The sequence below is a fragment of the Cololabis saira genome, chromosome 2 (assembly GCF_033807715.1).
Source record: "Cololabis saira isolate AMF1-May2022 chromosome 2, fColSai1.1, whole genome shotgun sequence".
In the NCBI taxonomy this organism is placed as follows: Eukaryota; Metazoa; Chordata; class Actinopteri; order Beloniformes; family Belonidae; genus Cololabis; species Cololabis saira.
Genome location: NC_084588.1, coordinates 20324136 through 20335913, shown reverse-complemented (window position 1 = coordinate 20335913; position 11778 = coordinate 20324136). Strand labels below are relative to the sequence as shown.

The 11778-nt window shown below is 36.5% G+C and overlaps 1 protein-coding gene across 1 annotated transcript; it reads right to left on the bottom strand.

Moving 5' to 3' along the window:
• Positions 1 to 672: 672 nt before the first annotated feature.
• On the bottom strand, positions 673 to 3083 carry mibp2 (muscle-specific beta 1 integrin binding protein 2). The gene is made up of 8 exons (XM_061709497.1): positions 2831 to 3083; positions 2177 to 2267; positions 1915 to 1963; positions 1536 to 1722; positions 1379 to 1450; positions 1188 to 1294; positions 995 to 1080; positions 673 to 913 (listed from the first exon to the last, which is right to left on the bottom strand). Exons 1-8 carry the CDS (start codon positions 2854 to 2856, stop codon positions 905 to 907), a joined length of 627 nt encoding a protein of 208 aa, XP_061565481.1. The 5' UTR covers positions 2857 to 3083; the 3' UTR covers positions 673 to 904.
• Between the last annotated feature and the right edge of the window lie 8695 nt (positions 3084 to 11778).

Genomic DNA, 11778 nt, shown 5'->3' with positions numbered 1-11778 from the left:
ACTTCCTTCAGTTTTTAAATCTGTATTTACTTTAGTTTCTGTGGATAATTATATTTTGAAGCCAAAAAGTTAATCTGCAAATTAATTGATATTAAGACTTTACGTGATCCAACCATTTAAACTAAAATTATGGCCCATGGTGTCCAATTAATTTAGTGTGCATGCTTTTACTTTATAAAATCTAGCCATATTTAAAATGGCCTATAACACCCAGTAGTGTGATGAAACTTTTGTCTTATCAGATGTTGTATTTTATTGTTCTTTACCATTTAGCAGATGCTTTTATTCAAAGCAACTTAGACCTGACATGTATCCTTTTTCATCTATTACTGTAGTAATAGTAAAGCACTTCGACACGAAAAGGCTTGTGTAAAGTGCTATATAAATAAAAGTAATTACCTATATAGCAGTAAAACTATACATTTACTATAATACTTCCAGAGAAATAGGAGTTACTGCCAGAATTTAGATAAACCTACACAGAAACTGTGGTCACATGGTCTCACCGGTTGTATCTGCTTATCACCCACCAACTGCTGCTTGGGAGCAAGATAGTGAAAGCTGTACGTTCACCAACCCAAACTATGCAGTGTGAGGCTCTAGACTTTATTCTTCATTATGAGTCAGCTTGGGAAGAGTATCGTGTATTTGAAAGCAAATGCAGAAGCAAAGTTGGCGGGAGGATCATTTATTGACTTGTACAACTGACTTTCATCCTGATAACGCCATCAACTCTCTTTGGAGTGTAGGCTATAACAAAGCAATAAATATGATATAAAATTCACCAGCACTTTATGGTGTCAAAAAGATAAAGCATAGCAGTCAAGGAAATGAACTGCCAGGTAGAAACTTAAATGAAGATGGTGTTCTGCTTGCAGATTGAGTATACGCTTCCTTTAGCCGATCAGATGACCTGAAATGCAGAAAAACAGTTAGTAAATTGCAAAAAGGATAACATGATTTCACAACAAATGTAATTGTGCAACTGATGTACCTTTGTTACAGATTGCATGTTATTCAGGATTTCACCATAGACAATGTTGAACAGTCGTTCCTTTGACCAGGTTCCATCTAGCTGCGCTGTAATGACAAAGACCTTCAATCAATACAGGTTCATCTCACTATGTCAATGCAAAAGAAGTGCAAGTTTAGTAATATTGATTTAAAAAGAAAAAAAGCCAACTTACCGACATCAACATCTGATGCCTCCATGATGTTCTTGTGTTTCAGATACATGGGCCAGACATGGCCGTTGAACAGGCCAGGTGGATCAGGCACTGTGTAGTTCCTTGAGCTGCAGAAACAAAACATTAATGACAAAAGGCAACGAAAGAAACTAATGACAAATACCAGGCAGGGAATATGTCTCAACACTTACCACCTCCTCTTTTCGCATTCTTCATAAGGGATGGAAATGAAGTAGCGTTGGTTCAGCACGTCGATCAAAGGTCTGCAAAAGCAGAGGCACAGTAGTGTCTTAAACCAGACTTTCCTTCACTACTTTGATGGAATCTGAAATATAGTTGAGAACTTACTGATAGGTGTAAAGCAGAAAGCCCTCCACAATAAGGATGTGAGTTTCCTCGTCCTTATGGTCAGACTTTGGGATGATATCGGTATCCAGGGTGTTATTAACGCCATGAGACTTCTCAAACTTCACTGGGTTGTCCAACCATGCGTAGATCGTACTCATCATGGCATCCATGTCCAGAGCAGTGATGACTATACAAAAATGCACGTAGGAAGGGGGGTGGGGGGTAGAAAAAGAAAAAAAAAAGAGCAAGTAAGCAACACATGCCTTTTCCTTTATTGCATGCAAACTACAAATGAGGCAACTTTGCAGTTGGAGCAAACATACAAGCGCACGCACGCACACACACACACACACACACTTGCATATAAACCCGGGCTTACCATCGTACTGCTTAAAGCCATCTTCGCCAACTTCAATCTGATCTTGTGGCTGAAACATACATTGAAAAGATGTACCCAGGTACACTCCACTAGGCCTATACTGTAGTGTATGGACTCTGATAGTGTTATTACACACTAGGTCACACCATATCTATTAACACAAGTGCCTAATTGTTAACATACCATCGACTTTTGTTACTTGGAGCAGTGTCTTGGATCAACTGGATCCTAAATTCAAAACGTGTGTGTGTGCTGTGCTCACCTTGAAGAAGTCATCTTGGTGGACAACGCAGCAGTTTGGCAGGTTCTTGATCAGTCTGTTAGTGAGGGTGGTTTTCCCTCCGTTGGTTACTCTGCAAGCAATAGAGATAAGACTTTACAACTCCACTCACAACGGGGGAGGTTAAAACTGATGTAAAGATAAATTATTACTCTTCATATTTGTGAAACACAATGAGTCTCTTTTTATTCATATTCAAACTATACAATCCTGTACCCAAATCCAATTCAACATTAAATTTTAAGATTCATTTTAAAATGAAATAGCTGCATTGCATAAAAAAGGGTGGGTAAAGTGAAGACATGGCGGGTTAGCTGGTGAATTACTCCATTACGAACGATAAATCATCTTTTTGGGTGATAAAACTGCCAAATTGAATGGTTAACCATAACACAGTTGCAGAGGGTGGATGTTGAGCCTCAGTAAGACAAAGAAAAGCAGAAACCACGCCGGATGTCATGACCGCTCTGCCCACGTGTGCCGGCCTGCACCAGACTAGCCTAGCCAAAGGCTGATTCATGGTTCCGCGTTACACCAACGCGTACCCTACGCCGTAGGCTACGTCGAATGCTCTGCGTCGATTTAACGCAGGACCATAATTCCGGCTTTAGCCTAGCCTCTGACGTTGACACTCACCCGCCGATACCGATGATGTACTTCATGATGTCGGGTTGGAAAAAGTCGCTGGGAGTTAAAACACGTTAATGCACCGGGTCAGGCAACACGATGATCAGACGGGAAGAAAGCTTAAAAAGAGAAGGTTGCAACAGGAAACGTCAACTACTCGATTCCTCCATGGCACTTTGAGTTTGAGTTTTGTAAGAGCAGAGACGAGCTGTCACTCGGACCGCGGTCTTCCACCGAGAGAGGGCCGAGCTGCACGGACGGGCTACACTACCCCAGGGAGGGCCGTGATTGGACATTTAAACACCTCGGGGACGCGGCTCAGCCAATCACAGACGAGTGTGACCGCCCCCCCCCCCCCTCCTCCTCCTCGTCTGCATTCTTCCTACCGCAAACCCTGATGTATTTTTTGATGTTGTCAGCCAAGAAATAATGAAATAATAGGAAACTACCACACAAATTAAAACAAACAAAAACATACTAACGAATAATACATTGGGCTGTACTTTTTTTTGACTACATCTACTTTATTCTCTTTTATGGCACCGCACTTTTTATTTTAATTTTTTTTGTGATCAAATTTTTATTTCTTTTTTCCATTTTCTGAAAAAACAACATGGGGCATGTATATGATATTTTAACAAAAAAAAAAAAACCCACCAATACATAACAACAACAAATGAATAGATAAATGTAATAACAAAAAAAAAAGTAAAAAAATAAAAAAGTAATGCCCATATTATTAAGTATAACAATGCAAAATTAACACATAAATTAAGGGCAAAAAATAAATAGATATATAAATAAATAAATAAAAATAAAATCATAACCCCAGACATTACCCACCCACCCTCTGGATCCTATTGAACAAACCCCATTAAGCAGTTTTAATTTTTGCTTATTGAGGTAAAAGGGGGATTTTAGTTATACATTTTAAGCATAACTGGATAACATGAATGTTTCACATCAGTAAAGCGATACCTAAAGAACCTTAATCACATTCAAATTATGTATGACATTAATTTATATGCAACATCTCCCAAAATAACCTATGATTCCTGGGAATGAACCCATAAATGTTATAGTCAAAGTTCCTCTGGTTAGTTTTGGGTGCAAATTCTCAAGAAAAGCACATTTACATAAATGTATTATTTTAATTTTAAATGTTTTTATCTTTTGCTTTTGGGGTGTTTGATTTTCAATTCAAGTCAATTCAATTTTATTTGTATAGCGTGTAATAGAACAAAAGTTGTCTCTAGGCACTTTCCAGAGACCCAGAACATGACCCCCGAGCAATTATTACATAAACAGTGGCAAGGAAAAACTCCCCTTAAATCAGGGTTAAAAACATTACTGTTTACTCAAGCGTAGTCCTAAATTAAACTTACCTGCTGTATTCTACTGCCCAGCTTGTGCTTTTTATTATTTTACTTCTTTTCTTATCATCTTATTCAATCTTATTTGTTATTTACTGTCTAATTATGTCTTGCTGCTTTTAATGTCAATGTAAAGCACTTTGAATTACCTTGTGTTGAATTGTGCTATAAATAAATTTGCCTTGCCTTGCCTTGCCTTGCCTTAAAGCCTGATTTATGGTTCCGCGTTAAATCGACGCAGAGCTTACGGCGTAGGGTACAAGGCGAAGCGCTGCGTACGGTTCGCGTCGCTGCGTACCCTACGCCGTAGGCTCTGCGTCGATTTAACGCGGAACCATAATTCAGGCTTTAGGAGGGAAGATTTGTAAATGACAGTGTTGTGTGTGTGAGATGGAGATGTCAATTTCCCCGAGGGAACCTCCCAAAGGGATTAATAAAGTAATCTGAATCTGAATCTGAATCTTCAGACTATATGGTGCTATTTTTTGATAATATTGGACAGATGAGTGTTTGATACACTCCAACATCTTTTTTTATGCATCACATGCACACTCCCAGGGTGAAAGACTCCCTCAAACTTTTCTAGTAAATTCGTGGCACACTGGCAGCAGGTGACTGTCAGCAGCAAGTCATATGAACTATTTCTACCAAATTCATGCAATCTTTCAACCACCATGATATAATGAACATCGTCACCTTTACAATGTGACTTAGTAGTTGGGTTACAAAGGAGGCTTAATTATGGTTTTCATGCAAATGTTGAATATGACAAAGGGTTTTCTTTGTATCTGTGAAGTTACACTTATTGTGATGTAATGTGACGAGACAATTTGTTGGTTTGTTCTTAACTGAAACTCTCAGAAAAGTCACGGAAATAATGTTTCAGAGCTCTGACCTCTACTTGATACTTTATTTTCATTCAGTCTTTCAGTTTTCAGGGAACCTCACATCACAAGATTAGGAGTTTCGATGTACTGGGTTTCTATTAACAACTTTGAAGGTCAGCTTTAGATAATAACAAAACAAAACAACTACAAAAAAACTTATTTTGTTAAAGTGTATTGAAAGCTGTGAGTTATGAAGTGAATGAGTCTTCTCAGTTCTGTTGTAATTTTAATTCAAAGTATAAAAAAATCTAATAAAGTACTGTTAGAACAAATGTTTGCTTGCCATATTCTGACTTTATTCCAGCGTTATCGCTTTACACTATTTCCTAATCTGAATTTTGCAGTTTACAGTACACAATATCAGTATTTATGCTAGACAGCCAACATTTTCAAGACAGAAATCTTAGCAAAGAGGAAAGCATCAAAACAAAACACTACAATTACGGTGCACTGGTCTATAAATAAAATATTTTCATCCAGGAATATTACTATAATTGTACTTTCCTGCTTAATGTGTGAAAAAAATGTTCTTCGATTTAATTTATTATTAGCAAAGCATGAATGGTTAACAATAAAATACGTGAGCATTTTGAAGTCACATTTGTGCCACTTGATCCACAAATAACAGAATATTGTCCAACTAAACATAAAGTAAGCAAGCACGGAAAAAAAGCACATCAAACATCAAAAACACAGCAAACACCAAAAGAGTCCCCGTTTGCATATCATTGAGCTTATCGCAAAGGACAGGATCTCTGAGAGAGGCTTTAACAGATAATCGGCGAGGCAGCTTTTTCCTGTTTTCTCCACTTATTGATTTTCTGTCATTGATTTATCTTTCACCAGAGGTAAGACTGTGCTCTGCAAACCATAATACACATCAGCATAATTAGCATGTGCATAATATATATAAAAGAAACACATTCTGGCATCTTGATATTTACCTCACCAGCCTGCATCTGACCTCTCTCTCTCTGTTTCACCAAAAAAAACTTCCCAACCACCTCTTACACACACTAACGCAGTTTCCTGAGGTTGCACCCAAAATATTGCCCAAACTGAATTTTACACACCCTTGACAACCTCAGCTATGAAGAGGAAGTCGCCAAGTGTGGGATTCAGTTCGGTTTGAAGGATTTCTATTCTTAGTTCAACTTCCTTTTGCTGGTGCAAAACCTGAGACTGAGATTTTGCTCTCATTTTCTCGGTCTACGATAAATATGTGACTATATAATGTAAATTTACTGTAATTTTTCAACAAATGATTAAGCTTTTTGTCTGTTTTTTTGCTCCTGCTGAATACTGTGACCACAACTCAGAGCAAACTTGTATAAAAAAATCATTGGTTACACTCACTTAATAATTACTTTTCAAATTTAAGATTGCAGTACTAAGTAGATATATCATTGCTCTCAGGTAACATATATGTACTTTTGTCTAATATAACAACATACATGACAGATCACACTCTTACCGATGAGCAAACAAAGCAGCCAGATCATTTAATCGGGGTAAAATATACCTTACAAAACCAAGAAACAGTCATGGATGAAAAAACTATAATAAAATAATATGTTTATTGTAATATTATTTCTGAAGTCAAACAATGTCTTTTGGTGTTAGGTTATCAGGCAGTTGTAATATTGGGCTGTTATTGGTACTATTTCACTACATTCTGGATGAGCCTAATCTAGAACAATGACTCACGATCAAAATGCTGATGTGCATGGAAAGTAGTACATTCTTCAAAGAAAAGTAGCTGAATAGACAGCATGTCTTCCCCCTCTGGAATAAAATAGCAAAGACAAGTCTAAAATAGCCTTTCAAATGGAAACACATGGTGTATTTTTGTTCCAGGCTACAACATGATTCAACAAAATTAATAAAGAAGACTGTTCCAGGGCTTTTTCAAGAAATGATACGCTTCACATTACTGGGGCAAGATGGAGATAATGTTTTAAATACTGAATTCTCATGCCAATAAACCCAAGAAATGTATTTGGTCAATTTGACAGCCTCGTATTTGATCAATTCTATCACTTATATCAATTTTGGGACAGTTTTACTTGGAGCTATATAATTGTACATTTATATTATCCATGTTTTTATATCTGCAAAGTCAATACAGTAACTTAGATTTAAGAAAAGATCATTTCATTATGATATTCTCCCAAACTGTGTGGAATGGTTTTAAATGTCAAGTGAAGATGTGTGTATCGTTAGTCTTTAATGAGGATGTTAAAACACAAACCTTCTCTTTCAAGAAACTCAGCTCTTGTGACGCTGCAAGGCTTGTCATGACGTATCCTTGCATAATGTTGTGTTGACCTTTCACATTTCCAGTCTGTGTATACAGCTGCGGTTTCTATTTGTATTGTGACTTTTCATCATTCAAGTGCTCAGCCTAAAATATAAATTCCTCATAAACCTGAGAGATACTGCAGGATCTGTGAATATGATTCATCGTACACGTGTTCTCATTTCAGCAACAAGGCAATTCAAGGTGCTTTACAGAATAAATATATGACAGCAGGGGAGTGAGCAGCGGGCGGGAAAAGTTACAGTGAAGTGGTAGGGTAAAGAAAAGTTGGACTTCAACCAGAGTTACAATTGAGAATGTATTCAGAATGGTTTAAATAATTCAGTCAAAGGCACCTGTAAACAAATGAGTTTTTAACCTGGATTCAGAGTATCTGAGGGTCACAGCGTTCCTGCAGTTTCCTGGAAGTTTGTTCCAGATCTGTGGAGCATAAAAGCTGAATGCTGCTTCTCCAATTCTGGGGAAACAGAGTGGACCTGGACCAGAAGACCTGAGAGGTCTGGATGGTTGATATGGCATAAGTCTCTGATGTATTTTGGTCCTAAACCATTCAGAGATTTAAAAACTAATAGAAATATTTTTAAGTCTATTCTCTGAGGTACAGGGAGCCAGTGTAAAGGTCTCAGAACTGGAGTGATGTGATCCAATTTCTTAGTTCTGGTGAGAACCCGGGCGGCAACATTCTGGATCAGTGTAGGTGTCTGATCGACTTTTTAGGCAGATCCGTGAAGACGCTGTTGCAGTGACCAAGTCGACAGAAGATAAATGCATGGATGAGTCAAATGCTGCGCTGAGGTCCAATGATACCGGCACTGTGGTTCTTCCAGAGTCTGTATCTATGTGGATGTCATTGAACACCTTGACAAGGGCAGTCCCAGTTCGTTAGTGAGCACAAAAACTGGATTGGAAGATGTCAAAGCGATTGGTCAGAGTTAAGAAGGTTTAACTGTTGAAACACAGCTGATGAAGCATCATGTTGGTCAATTTCTGTCATTTACCATTTGTGGTTTATGCTTAATTTTTTTTATCCATTCATCAATTTTTTTCAGTTTATTTAGTATTATTGTTGCCACTTGGTCAATTCTACACATATTGTTTCTGATCCATTCATTGACTGAAAACCTTCAGACATCTGACTGCCATCTGCTGGCTGTGTTTAAACCTCCTCTGTGAGGTTTTTGTCTTGAACATTTTTAAGGTCAGGACTCCATTTTAGCCAAATAATTTCACTACACAGCTTCAATCTTTTAAAATAAAAAACAGACAAAAACATCATTTTTAGATTGCACCACAATTTTCCTGTTGAAACCTATTTCAGACACTGCAAAAAGAACAATAAACTTTGATGAAGATTGATTGCAACAGTTACTAAATATTAAATTATATCGATTTAACCTTCACTTGGTATTACATAATTAAGATTTCCCTTGTCTTTTGTTGCCCATTTAAAAATTTCCTCTGATGTTTAAACATTCCGGACACATTTTATACAGAATTATAGTTGCTCATCAATGCGATGATCAAAATATTGCTCTTGATTTTTTTTTTTTTTTTAATGTTTTATGTTTTCTTTATCTTAAAATACATTTATGGTTGCCTTGTTTTTGCAATACAGTTGTTTCAGTAGAATTGAACTGAAATAGTACACACCAGGCAAAGATTAATAAATTAAATAGAAGTTGAAATAAATATAAATATACGTTTATTTTATAAGCATAGTTCCGAAACCAGTAATATTATATATATATATATATATATATATATATATATATATATATATATATATATATATATATATATATATATATATATATATATATATATATATATATATATATATATATATATATATATATATATATATATATATATATATATATACCAGCGTAGAGAGTCTTACACAGAGAACATGTGACTCTTGGTGACCCTAATCAATATATGAATGTACGGGCAATTTTCCAGAGTCACTTTGGGACATGAGTCTCTTGAGTTGAGAATAACATGGGGAATAAATTATAAAAATGTTGGATAGTTGATGTCTAATTCTTTAGGGCCCAAAACAATTAATTTTGCTTTGTCTGAAAACAAAACTACAAAACTATATGTTATCCAAGCCATTAGGTCTCCCAGAGAAACATGTAATGTCAAGAACTAATTAGCTTATTTGGTTTCCATGGATAAACAGCCGCGTCATTGGTTTAAGAATAGAAATGCACGTTTCCACCTTATCATTCACAGTAAGCAGGTTTTTACATTACATAAACATTTTGGTATTAAAAGTGCTTCTGAGAATTGACAGTAGATAATCTACCTTTGTGACAATGAAGCATCCAGTGTTAAATTAACCCATTAGGATTCAAACTTAAAGTTAAAGAGACATTAGAAAAGTTTCTGTAAAACTTTGCTAGATTTCCTAGGCTTAAAATAAAAATAAAAAGAGAAAACATTAAATGAAGCTGAACCCTTCTGTTTTCAGGAAAATTACTGAGTCTGTCTAATCTTTGAGTATTTCGAAAGAAATGATAATTGTATGTTTGTCCTGGAAATGCAGTCTCTCTCCAGGCTTGAACAGGAGTAAATAACACGCCAGACCAGTTTGTCCAGTGGAGGGCAGCAGTACCTCAGGATTACTCAACAGCCCTCATAATAAGGTCAGCCCTGAATATGTTTGGTTGTGCGGTCAAAAAGTAAGTTTTACGGTGTTCACGCTCATAAACACTTTCAGATTAAAAGTAACCCTATTTGGGGGACCATAATCACTCAACACAATATCAGCCACATCTGGTTTTTTAATTTAAAAATTTCAGCTATTTGAAGTAGAATCCAAATTAAGACTGATATTACAAAAAAAAAAAAATCCCCTTACAAACTACTGTCAGTACAAATCGATAATTTAGTCATTACAGAACGGAAATTCAGGTCCACTCTAGTGACATCACGACAACAGTTTTTTTTCTCTCTTCAGTTGTGGGAAATTCAAGGCTGGGGTGAGTGAGTAGCTGACTTTCCTAGGACAACATTTCTTTGTATAAGTTTGCTTACTTGCACAACCCAAGCTTAGCATGTCCACGCTGTTAGCATGAAATATGCTGGAAGTGATTACAATACAATATTTTCAAAATATGTAAGTTTAACTGTATCAAATTCTCTTCAAAAACCAGCCTAGCTAGTTATCTAGTGACAGTTTGTTGTAAGCTTTTAATAAGTGAAGCTCAAAATACACACAATACTCACACACACACACACACACACACACACACACACACACACACACACACACACACACACACACACACACACACACACACACACACACACACACACACACACACACACACACACACACACACACACTCACACACACACACACACACACACACACACACACACACACACACACACACACAGAGAGAGAGAGAGAGACGGACAGACAGACACATACTCTATATTATTGCTTATCCCATGTTGGGTCACATTATATTTTAGTGTAGCATCATTACGCATTAATAAAGCCTTAATAAACATGAAATAACTATTTTCTTCTTCCCTGTTTCTGACGCATGTTATTCAGCATACTTGATCGTACACAGTGCATTATTAATTAGTTATGTTTATTAATGTGTAATGATGCTACTCTTAATATACAATGTGACCTCTTATTACATTACATTAGAATTTATAGAAAGATCTGCAGTAGAAAATATTTTGTAATTTATAAAAATATATTTGCTTGTAGTCATGAAATCACTGCATTTTTCAGGACATGACTCTGACTGGTGCAGAAACTGCACGGCGGTATAGAGAACGCCGGAATGCAAACCCTGAAAGAAGAGAAGCATACCTTCAGAAAGAAAGAGAGAGATGGAGGAAAGATAGAGATACAGGGAAGAAGAAGGGAATTAATGAACTCACTGAGAGAGGAAAGCAAAGTCAAAGGAAGAAATGGAGGGAGGCAAAGAAAGCTGCCAGAGCTAAAGCTCACACAATGATGGTGTTGCAGACTCCTCCCTCAACTCCAGAAAGTCCACCACAGCCGGGGGCCTCAAGGTTAGCGTACATGTAGTATGGAAACATATGACTGAAACATAACTCTTGGCCAAATTATTTATTAATTATAGTCACCTATATACAGTATATAATACGTACATATTATACTTACCAAGGGGTTCCATGAAAATAGCTGTTAAATCTACATATACAATTGCAGTATATCTGGAATTATATTTTACATTAGTAATTGTACTTAACTCTATATTCATTCCAAGCTGGATTCCCTGAAAAAGAATGAAATCGAATATTACAGATTATGAAATGGTAACAGGATGTCATCTTTTTTTTATATTTACCCAGTTAGACACCTTTGGAGAAGTTGTTAAA